The following is a 20,296-nucleotide window of genomic DNA, read 5'->3' as shown; positions in this document are numbered from 1 at the left end:
ATGTAATTGTGCAACACAACATTACGCACCAATTTGATGCACAATTTGTTGGATTATGTACGGCTCTCTTTAAGTGTGAAACTCATTGTGGTGTCTGTCGTGATCTAATCAATATAGCTATACCTCGGTAGGGCAAAAACTTATTATAAAACTTTGACCTGTAGTGACTAATTTGGTGACTGGTACGGCCCTTTAATTAACTTTATTCCTCTACTTCACACCGCAGAGACGTAGCAGACACTACATTTAAGAATTGTGAAAGAGCTACAGACAGCTCGAAACTATTGTTTTGCGTCGCGCAAACTTGTGTCTGCTCCACTGAATGTGTCTGCTTAAGGTGTCGGCCACGGTCCCTTCAACTCGCCACTTATGTCTGCAAACTTTGGAACTTTATATCTCGGTAACAAGGTGATTTTCTACTTTGTTTTATTAAATTTATTACCACAAGGTCTCCTGGAATACTTTGTATATAGAAATAATTTTCGTCAGCATGGATTTTTAGGTTTCAGCAGGTTAAGAGACAAAAAGAAAAACCCACTCCTACAACAAGCATTTCATGCTCTAGTACATTTCTGGAGCTGTTTCATTATCCACGTAAGTGGAGTTTCAGAAAGAAGTACATTTTACAACAAGTATTACTACATTCAATTTTATTTGTTGCTTTTGAAAATATATGAATTCGCTTCTTTACTTGGAAATTAGGGACAAAAGTAGAACGCAAATATCAAGTTCCAATAAGACTACTTAAGGATTCAACTAAGTTTAGCAATTTAAAACTCCAAAAATGGAAGACTCTACAAGGATTCTTTTCGATAATGACAGACTATCTAGTCTTAAACTGCTAAAGATAGGTAAAAGTAATTGTAAAAGTACGAAAAATAAGTTCTCAATTGGCTTCTCTACTTGAAAGTTCCAGGGAAAAGTATTAGGACTTCAATGACAGAAAAAGATTATTTAAGAATTCAACAATTTTAGAAATATATATATAACGAAAGAATCTAAAATGTTTTTTTTCCCGGTGGAGACGCCGAACGAGATGATGGCTTCAATACAATTTTACACTTGAAAGTTATGGTAAAGAATATAGGAGGACGTTATCATGTACCACTTTATATCTCTCAAAGGAAAGGGTCTGCAAGGTTCCTTTTAGTAGAAGTGAACCGATCTACAGCGTGAGTCATAATTAGGTTTTAAAGGTCAATTTCGCGACACAAAACGTTAAGAACAATTCCTACAAGCTTTGGTCAAAAAATGTTCTCTTTACGAATTTTAGCTTTCGTCATCTCTAAAACGCATTAAGAAGTAAACACTCGAATTCAACATTAATGTATCATATTGAGTGTTCTTAGTTCAGATATCCGCAAGACGATATTTTGTTTAGAATGGAGAAAACTAATTTCTTCGTTGTAACTTTGTCTACATTTCTATTAACTAAATGTGGAATTGAAATTAAGCTATAATATAACATGCATCAAATAATTCTTTTATTGACTTAAGAACGAACAATTCTCATGTTGAGTAAATACTCGTCTAGTACATTTCGGATAAGAAAATACTTAGTCACATTCTTCACCAGCATTGTTACATTTCTTACTAGAAGTTCTCCCGGGACGCCCTGTATATTGAAACAATTTTCGTTAGCAAGAATTTTCCAGTTGTAGCAGTTTAGTTGACCACAAGAAAAAATCTACATTTATAACGAGCATTCTATGCTCTAGTATATTTCTGGAGTTGTTTCATTATACACGTAAGTGGAGTTTCACGAAGAAGTGTATACTATTACATTTATTTTCATTTGTTGCTTCATTTGCCTACCTCGATCGTTCAACAATTTAACGCAACTTTAGGGTTTGTTAAACGAGCAGCTGAAGTGGTTTCGAGGAAATTCAGGTTCCAATTAAAATACCTCGTGTTGACTTATGTAAGACGAATTTTGTCAAGTTTCTGCAAGTTCAATGGCGGAACGAATAACCCCATCCATTACAAAACTGAGTGAAAGTTGCAACAATCCTTATCATTGTATTTTAGAGGTTTTAAAATAAAAACACCATTACTGGAAGTGTTTATACTAAAAACTTTATGTATATTTTAGGGGTGTTTTGAAGTTTGTGTTACAAGTTGAGCATATAAATCCCTTAAACTTTAACAATTTATATGACTTTTAATGGCTAGATTAAACGCCTACATGATATGAATAAAGTTTAGCCAAGATTGAACGAAACCGGCCAAAATAATGCAGCTTGAAAATTTATTATCCTATTCTCCCGAAATTTTAATCCACGTGATGTTTACTCGTTTAAAATTTTAGTTTACACTTACTTATTATGGAATTAAAAACAAACCCATTCATTTTCGGCTAGCACAATAGAGCTTTGAAGTTGTATAGTCTCGCATAAAACCTATTTACCCTTGATTCAGAGTATTGCTTAAGCCTTGGCTTTATCAAATATCATTATGCACCGAGTGGAACTAATCGGAATTCTACACACTGATAGGTAATGAGGCCCTGTTCGAACCTGTAACGTATACAGAAACTGTTTCATGTGCGATCGCCCAACTAACACATCATTATGGATCCGTTGTTCCACCTGTCACAGGTGAGATAATAGATTTCGGAAAATTAATAAACCAATTTGGAAATGCGTAAATGCGTGCTAAGCAAACATTTCTGCACTGCTGGGAAGTTTCTAGTTTATAACTTCCTTCCGCCTTGTAAATAAGTTAAATGTAGATTTCAAGGTAAATTTATAGCTTTAAGTGGCTGAAGCAGAAACTTAGTAAATATTAGATAAACCTATTTTCAGAAAACAATTACATGCTGAATTTCCACGAATCTAATATTTGCCTTCTTGCATAAAAAGGGTTTCTTGAAAACAGCCCTTAAACGTCTTAGTAATAAATTCGCTTCGTGCTAATACCGCTTGAAGGCGGCGATCTGTATAATTCACCATAGTTCAGCATTCTTTTATACCCTTTTTATTTTAGAATTACCCCATAAAAGAACGCCATTGATACCTTATCTTTGGGAAAGAAAGATACTTATCGGGCACTCGAATAAAAAAATTGGACTACAGCACCGGAAATAAAAAGAGTATTTTAAAACAAAGAGCTATAATATTATATCTCGGAACGGAGGCCAGAATTTTATTTCCCTTAAGACTAAAGTCAGCGCCGCTGCCAACATGGGATTCGGGGTCTAAAAAACAAAGGCGGCAATATATTACGCCTCTGAAGGATCTAAATTTTCACCTTTCACAGTTCTTAATACCACGTCACAAGTGGAAACACAGAAACTTTTCTAAAAATATAACCCATCGAGGAAAGTACGGATATAAACATGTGTGTCGGATTTTATGCACTTCCAGAGATGGAGAAATTTCAATAGACTTCTTTTACTCTCAGAAGCAGAAAATGTTTAAAATGCATCAAAATACTTACCGATAACCGTAAACCTGAACATCACGTCAGGTAATAATCTATGATTTATCAGGCATATATAATCACCACTATCAGCAGAAGTAACGTTCATGAACACGAGCCTATAGTCTTTGTCCATGGTGACGCGATCCTTCCATTCGTGATATAAGGTAGTGCCCGCATCTTTGTGGTACTCCAATACTTTCTTATGTTTGGATTCTGAGTGCCATTCCAGGTACTGCACGAGGGTACTTTCATTGGCACCTGGGCACCGGAATGTGAAGTTTTCTTTCGCATGTGCTGTATAATATTCAGCCTTCATGGGGGTTTCTGAAATAGATTTAGATATTAGTAAAACAGAATTTTTTAGGGTTATTTTAATGTAGCTAGAAATGTTGTTGTGAGAGGGCACTATCTATGTAAATTATTTTTAGAATATAAATTAGTTGATTGAAACAAAAAGCAGCACTTTTTTCACAATGCTGCAGTCAAATAGAAAAACAGCTGTAACCTTAAAACAAATAAAAAGGGACTTGTGCAGCTCGCGAACTTTAATAGTTTAAGATTTGGACTAAGTGACTTCAAAGTTTCAAATTTCTAGTAAAGTCCTTGTTGAGGATTTTTTTTTCTAAAAAAAATATTCTTCTGAATGTTGCAGTCAAGTAGAAAAGTAATTGTAGCTTAAAAACAAGGAGATGTAATAATAAAAGCAATAAATATCTTTATTCTAACAATATAAACAAATAGTAAAATGATGTCAAAGAGCTCACAAAGTATAACTTATTTTCATAGCTTACCAACAACCTGATAAAATTCCGCAAAAAGCGTAAAATAAGTAGTAAAAAGAAATGGGGCTTCAAACTAATTAACAATTTAAGTAAGGTCTTTTTTAACGAATTTAATTCGATGCAATGTTTTATAACTAATGGCATTGAGTTAAATAATTCCTTTACTTCGTTTCTGATACACTTTAGTCTATAAACCTCTAATTTATAATTTAAAGTTCTAGTTGAGTATGGGCTTTGAAGTGGTTGCCTCTAAAACGTATGTCTATTTTTAAAGAAGAAAACTATGCAGTGCTAAATATACAGGATAGTTCAAAATTCGGTATAAAGAATTTAGGGGCAGATTTTAAGGTCAAAATAAGACTTTTTCCCCTATTTGATACATTTGGACATTTGAACATTTAGCTGACATCCATTATGTTAATGGTCTGACTAAAGGGAACGCGCTTTAAGTGCTAAAGTTGTGTGCAATAACATTTCCAAATCGTCCGGTCACCAACGATGGAACTTTCAGTTTTAACACCCCTAGGAACAATGCTGGTAAACTATGAGAATTTTCAATAAATTTGAGTATTCTTTTATTTTGTTTTTTTTGTAATAATCTGTTTTCTACCTGTATCATTCCTAAAAGTCTTAGGAGAATTCCTAAGAGAGGTTGCAACAAATTTGACAAAAAACGCGTAGGATTGTAAACCACGCAGTCATATTCTACTATGAATTTGGATAATGACAATATTTTAACACTCTGTATGTCGAAAACTAAGCATTTGCGGATTCACGTTCACAGAAAAAAAAAGTTTTCCTTTGACCTTAAAAATACGCCCCTAAAATATTTACACTAAATTTTAAATCACACTATATATTAGAGCAGACATAATAATCTCAATTTTTTTGCATTTTCCATTGCAAGATTCTCTGAATTCTAGGTTTAACATAATTCCTAACGCCTTCTTCTGATAAATAAAACCTTTACTGCATACTTACTACTTCTATACATAAGAATTCCATATCTACCATCCCATAACACTTTCGTAACTTGCATAATAAATTATTTCCCTAATATAAAACTGAATATATTTGCAGATTACTATCATTGTCTAACATTCTGAGTTTAGCCTGCTTCCTACGTAAGAAGAGAGAGGAAGATTTATAGGCGTCTGGTAATATTTGGTAGTCCAGACTTGGGTCTATTTGGCCTCAAACTTCAAAATCTCTAGTTAAAATGCTTTTAGAGAGGCGAATTTTTTAATTTTTCCTAACAATTCCTATTTTGAACGTTGCAGTTCAATAAATAGAAAACCAGCTCTAACCTTATAGCAAGGAAAGAATTTGTGTGTTTCACGACATTAAAAATTATAGGTTTAAGACTAATGATCTCAAAATTTCAACTTTGTAGTGAAATCCACATGAAAGGACGATTTTTAAAATGTTTATAAAAAAATACTCTTCTGAAGATTGTTGTCAAGAACAAAAACAACTGTAACTTTAAAACAAGGAGAGATAGACTTGCGTGATCTACGACAATTAATAGTCCAGATTCAGTGCTAACGAACTCACAATTCCAAATTTCTAATTAAAATCTTTTGTGAAGGGTTATTTTTTGAATTTTTCAAAAAGAAACTATTTACTCTGAATGTTTCATTTAAGCAGAAATGAAACTGCAGCTTCAAAACGAGAAGAGATAGATCGGCACGACTGCTCGCATCTACTAGCCCAAAGTATAAGCTTTAAGGGCTCCTACAGACGGATGACGTGAATGCGCTACAGAGTACCGCTACTCGGTTGCTGTAACACACTTCTCACTTGAATCAATTTTGAACTGGATGTGGAACTTATTCGTTCGACCGAGTCACGAACCACTCTTTGCCACATACAGACGTCGCAAATAGTAGGAAGTACCATCTCCAAGTATAGTACGAGTAGTTCTCTAAAAGCGTGTACCCATTAACGCGAGTGATGATTCTATTGGCTTCGGCCACGCTGACTGGCATGAATGAGTAGAATTATAAATGTATAAAATCAATTGAATTTCGTCCCAGTATATGAATAATCGAACTTTCTCGCCCCCTTCCACACTAACCTCTCTGCGGCGCGACTAAGTAGCGAAACAAAATCGTTTGATACAAGCGACTGAGTGGCGTTATACGGTGGCGCGACGAAATGGTCCGTCGGTGGAAGATCTAAATGATGGCCCGACCCGTCCCGAGCGACCCCAAGACAAATCGTTCGGGTCGGGCTGGATCTCTGACATCTCACGTTCGAGCCGGGTCGAGTTTTGTAGTAAAAAATTGCTTAAAATCGAGGTTAACATTTTAAAAACTAGTTAAATTCTAAATTTATTGCCAATTTTAGTACAATTTTAATATAAATTTCACATTCGAAATTGAAATTGCATGGAAATTGATGACGAAAATTGGAATTTCGGCGAATAACTGATTTTTAGAAGCTTGAAACAGAAAAATGATATTTCATGGTAGGTCCCACTTCCTAAGTGAAATCTGATATTGAAGAATACATTTTTTTATTAAAGAAATATTTTAGTGCACCCATATTGTATGAAAAAATCATTAAATGAATCATTTCGCCGGGCTCTAGAAAGACCGACGTGGCAGCTAATTTTGAAAATTTATAAAGATCTTTAGCTTCATTTCCTCAAATCCCAGCAACCCGAACCAACTTCTATTAAAATATGATCAATGAAGACGAAATAAATATAAAGAGAAATATAATAGCTTAAAGAAGCTCGGAAACAAAGAGCCTAAACCAATCAAAATTGAATGCAAATGCTAATGAAGTCTTGGGCAAAGCTAAAGGTAGTGTGGCCCTCAGGAATACTTAATTGAATTATTGGTCTATAGGGAAAATTAATTAATAAGCCAATCAAATCTCTAAGCACTTTGAAGATGTTTTCCGTAATTGAAACGTGAAATTTACACTGCTGTATGCTCTATTGCATTAAGTAGCGCTGTTAAATTAGTTTATTTCTTTGTCACTTCAGAGAAATTAACAGAGGCTTTCAATGCAGAGTAATTCAAAGTACCAACACATTTCAATTTCCAGGGGAAGTTTAGTAATACGCATTCACCATGGAATCATCTGTGGGTTGAAGTTCAATTAAATGTGATGTTAAATGAATTTTAACAAAATAAAACGGGTGAATGTCCGAAAAACTTGGAAAATTAGTTGCAGCTTGTGCACACATACACGGTTCTATTATTTTCCGCTACATGCTAAGCAAAACTAATGTGTTTTCCGCAATTTTCAGCGTGGGCTTATTTGCAAGAGTTTTAAAGGAAGATTTTCCACCGTCCCTATATTGCATGCCCGCCAAGGCTAATGTGTTCCAGGGCATGCGGCCTTAATTAGCAAAGTCTATGGCTTAGTAAAAACTAATTATTGAGAAGTGGAAACCAAAACCGGTTTCAAACATTAAACTTCGCTGAAGGTTAAAATATAACATTCCGAAAGTTTGTAATAGGTTTAGGACATTATCTGGTTACCTGTAATAAAAATCGCTCTAACGAGTTCGCATAAAATCCTGGAACTTTTCAGTGAGTTTAATCGAAACAATCTCTTGCAAGACCACTCATTCTTATTAAGAATTCCTAGCAAAATCCTTTATATTGGGGCTAAGCCCTCAAGGAAAGGCAGCTTGGTATTTGTTTCAGGGAAACTTTAAGCAAAACTTTCGTTTCATCGCAGAGCTTTTAAAAACTAAAACTGTAGTGTCAAACACTCTTATATGGAGAGAATATTCTAATAAAACGACCTTCGGATAAAACCTCGCCATATTTCAACAATGTAAGAGGTCTCTAAAAGTATCTATAATTTAACTCGGCCAAGTTAAGCACAGATATAATAAGAAATTTATGTCGCCGATAAATTTTATTTAATCTATCTCTTGGACGAGAACTTTTTCTTCTAAACTTTCCAAATCATTTATTAAAGAAATAAAGAGACGGATTTGTTCAAACTATTCTACGAGCTAATATTGCAGTTTATACCCAGGTCCCTTGCTAATTTTAATAAGAAAAGGCATTAACGAGACTCAAGAGAGCTTTTTTCCGAGAAAAGTTGGCGCAGAGCATTCTACATAGGGTTTATCACATCAAGTGAAAATAATAACACCAAATTGCACCGTAGTACCCTTTTAATACAATTAGAATTTCAGGAAAAGTTGTGAGGAATAATGCGAATTCTTAATCTATTATTAATTGAATATTACATTAAAAAAGTAACTCAAGGAATGCTTTGAAAATCGCATTGACCTTCATCAATTAAATTAAAAGCGTCGTTCTTATTGAAAATATCTATGCCATTAATCCATTTAAATCCTCCAAAGGGCAAAGAAGAGCAGTTGCCTACAGACATTTGCTTTATATTATATGACGCAAGCAGGTGGTTCTTCGGTATTATACCCTTCATCAATCTACAATAGTTATTATTGGGTTTACGATATCAGTTTGAATAAAACCATATTAACGTCAATGAGCAATTCAAGATGAACTTTAATGCAGTAATCTACGAACTAGTTTTTTCAATTCGCAATTTAAATTTGACTTAAATTGTCAAAAATACCCTCAAAAAGCCAAATCTGAGTATGGATCATTCTATCAAAATTTAGCAACATGCTCAAACATGAATTTAAGTAAGTTCCAGTTCTCCCAGATTTGATGGAAAAATTCAGATTCCATAGATAAAACTTTCCTCAATTTCAAAAGTAAATCTGTATTTCTTAAATTCTACTAATTTATCTACATTTAAAAGAACAATTCCCATTTTTCCAAAATATTCTTAAAATATAGATTTCTGTAAATATTGTAGAAAATTCTATTCTGATATGTAGCAGAAAAATTCCCCCAAATTCTAGAGACGATAGTGGAAACTTACTAAAAAATTAAAAAGAAACTTTTATCTCTGAAAGTCCAAAAATTTAGCCGGATTTTAAATCGGGCAATTACGATTTTACAGTAGTTTTAAGCAACACTCCCCCAAATTTATTGCGAAATTTCAACCTTATTTGCTGGAGCTCCACATTTTGTTGATAAACTATGAAAAACAAGATTAAGTGTCAATACGTGTAATATTACTTAACATTATTGAAGGGTTTTAATTCGTTCGTATCAGTTTTAGACAACAATCATTTATTTTTGGATGAGTTAGACAATCCCACTAGTCAGTTTGGACGACCTAAGACTGGTTTTGATGAGTTTTGATTAGTTTTCGGGTCACAATAAGAAAACCGGTCGTTCGCATAACTCTGTATATTGTATATGTCGGAGATTTATTGGTTCTTAAGTTTTGACATTAGAAGAGTTTGACATTAGAAGAGACAAGAGAAGCGGGCTGACAGCCTTCTTAAGAAAAAGCATTGTCGAGCGAGGTCACTAATACCATGACGCTCCCAAGTGGCCATGTTTGCTAATTATTTTGGTGACATTAAACTATTGGTCCCTCTGTAACAGGGACTAGCAGGTACTTTTTCCACGGTTCTGAAGAACTCACCAGAACTGGGAAAGTTAAGACAGCAGGGACAAATAATAGGCAGTTAATATAAAGAATAGGTAGTTTATAATGGGCAGAAGAGCGGTCGTGGGGTAGTGAATTCGCTAGTCTGTCTTTTAATTCTTTGGCTATTAAAAGATACCTTTCCTTAAATATGGAAAACGCGTCCAACGCTATTCTGGCATATACATATAAGTTTACTTCACACTACCACGCTTACTGTACCAGATCAAATCAGACAATCTTTCTTCGAGACACGGTAAAAAAATTTAAAAAAAGAGAATAATTATCGAAATGATTACGGTTCTTCAAATAATAGATCCTTAATTAAAATTCGATAAGTTTGCTTAGCAACTTTAGAGTATCATGTACTCTAAGGTTCAATTTTCCTGCCGCAAATCAGTACAAGGCAAACATTGGTTATGGCTAATGAATTGTTTTCTAAAAACAAACTTGTTAACAAGAGGAGAACGAACGTTGTAATATTTCGGACAAGTAAAGCAAACTTAGGTAATGCCAATAAACGTGAACCTGCAGTAACAAACGTTTGTATAAATCATTTTGTAAAACTTTTGGGTACAGAATTAGATAATACCTTGTCCTGGCACAGGCAAATTGATATTCACCCCAGTTACTAATTATAGAAACAGGACATTAAACTACACCCTTCCATTACATAGCCCATCAATATATAAACATGGTCTATTCTATAGCTATATCAACCTACACAATAGGCCTCCAGTATCCATAAAAGTTACGTAGAATATCTGACATATTAAGGAAGCTGTACTTGATATTCAAATGTACGATATATTTTATTTTATAACATAATTTTTGAAATAAAAATGAAAACTCGGACTCGAGCTTTCATCATTATCATCAAAAGATCGACTCAGATTTTCTTAATTCTCCTTATTTAGAGTACTTTCAGAATCGCAAAAATAAATAAAAACATATTTGAAAGTAATCATGTATTTCAAAAATTAAAAGACACATTATAGCCGGATTGATGCAAGCTTTTAGAGCTAATCAAGATGGTTAATTTGAAGGAGGGGGGGTATTTGATAAAGCGAATACGCTACCGATTCCCGAGATATCGACGCTTAACCTTTAAAAACTCGAAAAAAAGTAGGTCCTTTTCAAGGGATTCCCATTCGAAAACCACCCCTTCAAATTTATATAAGCCTATTAATAAGTTTGTATCTATATGACTTTTCATCCCAAAACACGTAAATTTAAAATTTCAAAATGATATATTACTGCAATCAAAAAATATCGTCCCTATATTCAACCCCCTCTATTTGAAGGGTCTATTTATTATGCCCTCGAAACGCTATAATTTATTTTTAAACATTAAAAAAATATATTTTTTCGTTTTCAAATGAAGTATTCCGAAACTCTGCATCCAATCTAAAAATTTAGGATTAGTAGTTACCTGTAAAATGAGATTAAATGGAAGTATGAAATATTTACATTTCAGGAGGTCGTTTAGCAATTTAACGTTTACCATTATAATTAATCCACGGGTTTTATTTTTATAAAAGTATTTAAGCTTGTCGTGTACGCGAACCGAACCGAAAGTTATATAGCCTTTTAGTCTGGATACTTGGTTTCCAAAATTTAGCACCCTGTATCTCGTTAACGAAGCATATCCAGATCTGCATCATTTATGTGGCAAATACAGCTAAAAGTTATTTTTCGAAACTCAAATTAGTTAGTAGTTAGAGTAAAAGTAAACATAAATAAATTCTTCACTTTTATCGTTGAACATAAATATACCCACCAATAATTTTGATACAGAATTTATTTATTTTTATGGGGTTTATTTATAAAAGTTGTATGATATCACCTTGTTCTGCATATTTTCCGTGCGTCCCGGTTTCGGTTTTGCATGAAAAAACATCATCACAGTTTAATTCACATCTGTTTTAAATAAATATATAATATAAAAAACATTTTAAAACATAGCAATAAGTATTTGCACCAACGAGTTAACTTTACCTATAAACTCGATTAATTGGTTAAATTTATCATGCAATTTTGTATTAAGTTCATCGGTGCCACAACCTCTAACGAAACACCCTCAGGGATACAACATTGTCACTGAAGCTCGGAGTGAGTACAATCTATTAAAATATGGAAATTTCAATACCTGCCTGACAGAAAACAAAATAGTAATTATGGAAAACATTTTCAAAGTGTTTAAAGGCTTGACAGGCCACCATTGGCTTATTAATTAACCTCTTCTATGCCCGAATAATTCGATTAAACATTTCTGAGGGTTACATTACCTGTAGCTTCGCCCAAGATTTCAATTAGCATCGTTTTAGTAAGTGTTTCTAAATTTCTTAACCTCTTTATATATTGGAGTCATTATTTACATTTGTATAAATGAGAATTGAGTTGGGCTTGTCCATTTTAGCACCCACACGATCGGAGCTTCAATTTGTTTGTAACAGTTAAAGAATATTTTATGAGGTAATTTAAGAGAAAATAAATGAATGGGACGATTTTTCGTGGGGAAAGTCTGGTTACGACATTTTAAAATAAATAACTTTGTGGTCAAGATTGATCGCTGCCTTGCCAGGATGTACTAAATTCGTTCATTACAAATTCATTCCCAAACCAATTCACATGAATAGGAACTAACTTGTTCAAGTATACAGGGTGTTTCAGAACAATGAGATCAAACTTCTAGAGATTGTTCAGTACAACAATAGAAGACATATGAGTAGAACCCGTGACCACAAACGTCTCCCTTAGGCTCTACGGCCCTGTGATGCTTTAAGACAGTTATGTGCAAAAATGTGTTTTATTGAGTTTTAGTACATTTTATTTTCATTTGTTTATACAAAATAATACTACAGAAATTGTTCAAAATGTCGTCCTTGAACTTAATCAATTTGGACAACGGTCGACCAGGAAAAGTAATTCAGTTCCGTGGCCCCCTAGGTCATCCGACCTAGCACCTTTAGATATGTTTCTGTGAGGACGCGTAAAGTCTCTGGTTTATGAAATGCCAGTAGAAACAGAGCAAAACCTAATTGCACGAATCACTGCAGCATTTGAAGTTGTTCAAAATGATTGTACAATTTTTAACCAAGTCCACAGAAACCACGTACGTCGTTTATGCAATGAAGTGCAAGGGCGACATTTTGAACAATTAGTGTAGTATTATTTTGTAGAAACAAATTAAAACGAAACGTATTAAAATTCGATAAAACACATTTTTGCACATAATTGTCTTAAAGCATTATAAAGCCGTAGCGCCTTAGGGATTTGTTTGCGGATGCGGGTTCTTATATTCACAATCAGATGCCTTTTATTGTTTCACTGAACAATCCCTAGAAGTTTGATTTCATAATTCTGAAACACCCTATATAAAATGTTTAAACAGAATCCCCACTAAATTTAGAATAAAAAATTCCCACCTCCAAGCAAAGTGATAACAGCGGATCATGATTTCATCCATCTGGCGAATGTCGTAACGAATGAGAAACAAATAAATCACAACAAAAATCGATATCACTACGTTAATTTTAACATGTCCTATATCTTTGTGGCAAATCATTATTCCTCTTTTTTTAGGGGGGAGGAGGAGGAATAATCCCTCAGACTCTAGTAAGGGTTGTTGCAGAAGTGAAATTGCGCACTATTCTCAGATAAAATTAATTGAGAGTAACATTTGCCCAATACTACGGACTCGAACGAAAACCCCTGATAACGTTTCGGTGGCAATTCGGTCACTCTCTTCAGAATAACTTTTATGAGCAGATTACTTCACGAAAATCGATATGTGGCCACTTATTCGGTAAGCATGGATAACATTTGATTGCTTAGGTTTGAGCAATAGCTAAACCTCGGATACATAAAAAGAAACTAAACACTAACAAATATCACTTACAATAATCAGCAATACAGGAAATAAAATTTAAAAAAGACAAATATAATTAGGTACAAATATCAAACACCAGTCACTTACCTGAAATCAACCTTTTGGACTGAAGTAAATAAACTATCATTCCTCAGCGACCAAAAAGAGAGATTTCAGAGTGTTTTACGCTTGTTAGACATTTAGCTTCCGTACAATTTAGTTTAGCGTTTACTTTTGATTTTTTATTAATTTTTCCTAAATTTTCAAGACCACGGCAGATTTGTTACCAAAATATTAACACTAGTTTTCGTGCGAGTTCTCAGTAAATGGTGAATGTTATTCTCAGTTAATCTTAACCGAGAATAGTCCGCAATGCTACCGCTTCAATAAACTCGGCTGGTATTTTAGGCGCCATTTTCAAAACATGGAAGAGCGAACGTTATTTTTAAGACAGCAATTTTATGAAAGTGGATTCGCTAATTCTGTGTGCGCTAAAGTCGACGCGAACTTTTTTTTAATACTCATAAGAAATGTTGGACTGAAATTGCGAGAAATCTAATTCAATTTGCTGTTCACGCCTCAGCATTGCATTACATAGCTTCCCAGTTCCCAAAAGACTATTTTCTATAAATGCGCTATAACTGTGTGAAACGAGTGGTGAAAGGAAAGTAATAAGCACTTACAGAAGAGAATGTTCATATTACGTTACAATTTAGCTGGCCAAACGTCACGTAATAATACAGCATCACTGAAAGTACTTTGAAATGTTATTACTCTAAAACTGACCACCATAAACAGTAATGTGATTTTCATATGGAAATGTAAAACCGGCAATTTCCTTTTATTTTATTCATATTTTCACGTGCTAACATGTTGCAAACTTCCGGCTGTATTATGGTAATACCATTTTGTAAATTGTACCCTATTTTTCTGCTTCGGCAAAAAAGTTCGTTAATAAGATTTCATGTTGTTTACAGATGATAGATGAATTATGATCCTTCCGAACGTTTGAAATTTACCTTTGGAAAATGAGTATACGTAGAAGCTCACCTGTTGGAGCGTTTCACCATGAACTGCAATGTGAATATTTTAGTAGAAAACTGGATATTTAAAAGCCGAACTGAGGTGGAAAGTTCCCTATAGATTAACGAAACTAATCCCTCCTGTTCTCGGCTAGATCTCTTTGAAGTAGATAACCCTATACCTTGTAGAAACAAATTAATTACCTTTAAGCATTTAACTTTGCATATCAAAGGTACCCTCTCAGTCATTAAATCACTTAGGCGAAGCAAACGTGGATTAATAAGTTATTTCACAAGGCATCGTATGTTACATTTTATACCAAAAAGGATTTAATTGGAGGTAATTGATGCACGGAATCGCAACAGGTGTTTTTGATATGATTTCTCGTGATTTATGTAGGGGTATTTTTCTAACAGTTGGGCCAATAAGACTTACGAAAAGGGGCCCTAATCGATGCATACGGAACAAGGCATATATTGATTTCTTAATAACGCATGTGGGTGATTCGTATCATTCAGACGTCTGAAAATAAATCAGTTTTTCGAAGCATTCTCAAACAAAACCAATAACATTAAGGCATCGAAGAAACACAAACATTAAATTGATATATTACGAAGAATTGAATGATACATCGGCATCATCATACAATATAACATGCTCCGAGGATTACGGGTTACGGGTTGAGGCAAATATATCTTACTTAACGACTATTTAATACCTAGATTTTCACCATAAAAAACAGTAAGATAAATCTTACGAGGGTTGAGCCAGCATAGCGGCATCTAAATGGTATTTTTCGGTTACGAAACATTAAGGAAAATAATTTCTTACACATGTTACGAGCATTTATAGCCGACAAAGCTCCATTAATAACAAAGGAACCTGGCTTGTTTGAACAGAAAGGGGCACCGTTTCATTATATATAAGCTGTAGCTCAAAATTATATGTTTTAAATGGCCTTAAATTGCAGCATGTTCGCTTGCAAAATCACAAATATTAAACCTGCTTTTTAGCCTAAACTTTCTTCACGAGACCCTTTGCAACGAAATACCCTTAAATTACTTGCGTACACTCCCCTTCAATTTAATAGCTAAACTTCGGTTCGGTAGAGTATAGGGTATCAAATTTAATGAAATATGGTTAAATGTGACCACTTGATACCTTATATTATAATACTGTCGAGTAACATATCCTCAAATCTTTACAAGTGATTTAACTTTTTTTTTGGTAAAATATGAAAAAATTTTCAATGTTTATTTTAAATTTTCATTTATTGGATTACCATTCCACTTGGTTAAACGCTAATTTCAGTTTTTTTAAATAACTCTTAGTCATATTTGCCACACAAAAGTCTTTCTTTCCAAAAAAAAAATTTTTTGTGCAATTAACAACCTGTAACTGAAATTATACAGGGTGTTGATTAATGGCGTGTCCTTACGTCACAGGATAATTTCCCGTTTGATTTTCAGGTAGATTCTTCTTATAAGTATCGATCTGGATATGTTTGTTAGGGAAACACAGGATACCACATTTTGAAAATCAAGGACCCGAGCCTAAAGACTATATCGATTTCGGATCCGTTCGCTTGAATACTTATTAACTTTCGATGCGCGTCGGGTTCGAGATCTATACTTTCGGTCCAGGGCACATTATTTTTTTCAGTGCGCAACAGTTTTTGTCGGTGCACCCAAAAAATGCGAATAAATAATGATGTGAGTCATGTCATGACCATAATGGAAATGACCGTCATGTCACACTGCATCATGGCAATAGGGCTATTTCAACGAGGAACTGCATAAATATCAGTAAATATACTGCTGTCACATCTTGATGATTTTGACATTGTGGAGTCTATTTTTTAACAGATGGTAGTAAATATGGCACTTTGTAGCTTTTTGCCTCGATTAGCTCTAGCATTTCAAATCGGTCACATTACATAATAATTTTGTGACGGTCAGAAACGAGTGCAATAGGCATTTGCATCCTTAAACTAGGTCTAGTGATCAAATTGACCATCAATTCTTGACAAATGGTACCGAGGTATTTGGTAAACTCTTTAAGCATAGTGACATATAGTGAATTATAAAAGTATTCGTATACCCTATAAAAAGTCAGTTGTGACATAATAACGCTGAATTTTTTTTTCAGCTAGTCTTATTGCATAGGGTGTATAACAAAGATTTCCTATGAAATTGAAAACATATGTACAGGGTGGTCCTTATAGGTATTCCGATATTTAAAGAGCTGATTCTCTCCTCGTTGTTGCGTTTTAAAAGGAATTCCTTCTCTGTTTTAATGATGACGTCTTTATGGTTGTCGATATGTTGTTCCCATATAATTATCATTTGCACTCTTAATGTATTAGTAATTGTAATTAGTAAAAATGTGTGGTAAAAGTGTGGTGTTGTTGATCTACTAATCCTGTTGGCCTCTTGTTGAGTGATATTAGACATATTTGCTTGCATTTTATTTGTTAAATTGTCCATTGGGTTGACAGTTGCCTTTTTTGCTGGGTTCATTGCTAGTTTTGGACTGCTACATGGTGATGCCTTAGGCCTCCCTCTTTTTTTTGGAATTCAATTTTTTGAAGTCTTGAGATGAATGGGACTCTGAGTCTCGGGATGTATCCTGATCCTAGTCCATCACGCCGTAAATTACGGCATTTCATCCTCCACTTCATTCATTGGAGATTTGTGAATACTCCGAATAGTCTATTTTATTTAGATATAAAGGCTAAAAAAAAAGCGGTTTTGCGCTCGTATTTATTCTTCCGCACACAACCTATTGCTAATACTAATATTTAATCCAAAAAACAGTTTAGCCCCAATTAATAATTTATTATTCTAGATTAAATTGAAATTAACGTTAATTTATTGTAACAAGGTTAGTTTTTAGTATTTAAACAATTCGAAGTTCTTTAATACTAGTAATACGTTTCTTTTCGAACAACTATCACTCAGTTTTATTGTTAAAATAAATTTTTTGCCAATTCTAAAATTTGTTTAACATAAAAACATGTTTTATTGATTTTCTCGAACACCCTGTAGTGGATTTTAGGTCATTCTATTTGAAAACCTGTCTTCATTTTTATCTTAAAAAAACCCTAATAGTACTTTTTTAAATTTGATCCCATAAAAATGTACGCAATTGACCATAATTATGGGTGAAGAGTCATTGTACCCACAACATAAATGCGCATTTTGAATATCTAGTAACAAAAAAAATGTCAAAATAGGCCAAAAAATAAAGATTTTACAAAAGTGGTAAATCCGGACACACTATATACATATATATATATATTTAATTTTATAGGAATACTTTATTATACACTCATGCAATAAGATTAGCTGAAAAAAATACTGAGCATTATTGTGTCACAACCAACTTTTTATAGTGTACGAATACTTTAGTGTTTCACTGTACCTTATTACCTAGTTATTATTCTATGTGGATTTAATATATATCACAGGCATGATAACTATGTAAATTGAATTTGCCATATTACAATTTTGTTTGTTAACAAAGGTTCAGTAAGTTATTAATAAACGTATCCACCAATGATCAACAAGTTCTTAAGTAATATACTTTTGCTTAAAGTTAAAGTACGTTTAGGCACCTTTCTCTGCTCCCTCACTAGTAGTTAAAAATCTAAATTACTACATACATATATATAAAAAAAATCATATACTTTTGCGTTCTGGTATCATAAAGTTTATCGCTGCTTTAACAGTATCAACACCATATTAAAGTAAACTTAGTCAAAAATGGGAAATTTCAGTAATACAAACGTTTACACTAATTTTGGTTTCGATCCAGGGTCTATAATTGATCAAATTCAAAATATCGATTGAGTTTCGGATTCTGACCCATAAAATTAAAACGATTCCGGTGCTTTTTCCGGTACAATAACGGTGTAGCCCGGGTCCTTGTTGAAAATGGCTCTGAGTCATTTCTTTACAGCTCCTAAATTTTATGACATATTTGGTTTGAGTTTACGATGATTACTAATCTGAAAGATATACACAATACGACGTTACGGTTGATATTGAAGCTCTACATTGTAACTTTTTTTGGGACATAAAAAGTATCAGAAAATAAATGCGAGATTAACGTTCCAAAAAAATTTTACCTTGTAGATTTACAGTATCAACACGTATTCCAGTCATATAGAGCCTTAGGATATGTCATAATATATAGGAAAGAAACAAAATAAATAAAACAACAACAATTACAAAAATACATAGGGAACAAATAAAAGTTTGTCAACTTTTATCTTCTTAACCAAGCATTTGCGGACCCTCGCTTATATGAAAAATCTATCTTAAAACCATAAGGGGGATTGCCATGCCACGTACCAGCTTGTCATTAAATTAACATACTGTATTAGAACTCCACAAAAATAAAATTTATAACAAGTTTTTTTTCGTTTACAAAAGTCAATAAGGTGGAACCAGTAATGAAAACATCGTGATTTTTTTTCGTAACATAAAAAATATCTACCTCTTTAGAAAAATAATAATACATATGACTTTATTGATTATTATCAATTTTTCTATTTTATAACTGAATTTTAAATTTATATGTTTGTACGAGTTTTTTCAAATGCAGTTATGATTTTTCAAAATAACATAATCTTTCATTAAAACATAAATATAATATGTCAATTTTATATTTTGAACGCTATTTCAGGTTAACTAAGCTCAATTTTTCGTCTGTTATAAGTCAAAAGAGTTTAAAGTGCGAAAATTATTACACCTAAAAATCGTAAAGGAAACAAAACTTCAACACACCCATCAAAATGGAAGCAATTTAGGATATGCCTTTATATAAAGTTTTTATCTTAAAATAAGCTCATAATTCACCCATTTCATTTTTACCATGTATTAAGAAACATCCTGTATCCTAAAAAAACTCATAGAAAGTTCCAAAACAGACCGAAAAAAAACTGGAGATATTCTGGAACTTTTGAAGTTCCCAGATCACGCAGAAACGAAAAATGTGTAGAAAAATATAAGAAAATATAGCAAATAGATGAAAATGTGAAAAATATCAGAAAATGTATGGGTATGTAGGAATATATCATTTACCTACAGAATTATTGCATTTGGGCCAGGCAACCAATTTATTTAACGCGATAGAATAAGGTTTAAATTAGCAAAGTTTAACACGTTTTCTCTTATCATCAGAATCTACTATCAAGTTCACCTAATGAGCATCACAAACCTGTCAAAATAACATGTGGGTTGGTCTCAGTTTTAGTTTTATTTAACAAATATTGTCATATGTGCGGTTTACATTAGATTGCAATTTCTTTCAATTCTGTTGTTTCAATTTTCTTGAAATTGCATTTTCTTTCAATTAAAGAAAAATCCTCAGGGATTTTCCCTTAACTGAAAAAACAGTTACAAAAGTCAGTTTCATTTTCATCTACTTCATAAAGGGGTTTTGATTTAGAGGTAAAACATTTTAGAAATTCATGAGCACCCATTTCGTTTTCAGACTTTCAAATATTTTCTAAAAATTTATGTGTTGTGGTTTTATTCCATCGATCCAATGTTTCAGTCAATATCCAGTACGTCACTGACGATTTCAATTTCCTCACCTTTTTTCAAATAATAGGTACATTTAGGGGGTTGCATTGTGCAGGAAATGTCGAGCGTCCATTTAATTTTGTGGTTCGCTTTATTTAAGC

At 33.2% G+C, this 20,296-nt stretch overlaps 1 protein-coding gene across 4 annotated transcripts in view; it reads right to left on the bottom strand.

Annotated features, from left to right (window-relative positions):
* Ptp99A (Protein tyrosine phosphatase 99A) overlaps positions 1 to 20,296 on the bottom strand; it is a 217,263-nt gene that overhangs the window by 184,281 nt on the left and 12,686 nt on the right. For all 4 annotated transcript variants that reach the window (XM_066391188.1, XM_066391189.1, XM_066391190.1 and 1 more), the window contains exon 2: positions 3,439 to 3,747. In XM_066391188.1, the coding sequence (XP_066247285.1) occupies positions 3,439 to 3,747 (309 nt within the window). The remainder of the gene's footprint in view (positions 1 to 3,438; positions 3,748 to 20,296) is intronic.

Source organism: Euwallacea similis, chromosome 6, assembly GCF_039881205.1.
Source record: "Euwallacea similis isolate ESF13 chromosome 6, ESF131.1, whole genome shotgun sequence".
NCBI lineage: Eukaryota > Metazoa > Arthropoda > Insecta > Coleoptera > Curculionidae > Euwallacea > Euwallacea similis.
This window is presented reverse-complemented; position numbering and strand designations above follow the sequence as displayed.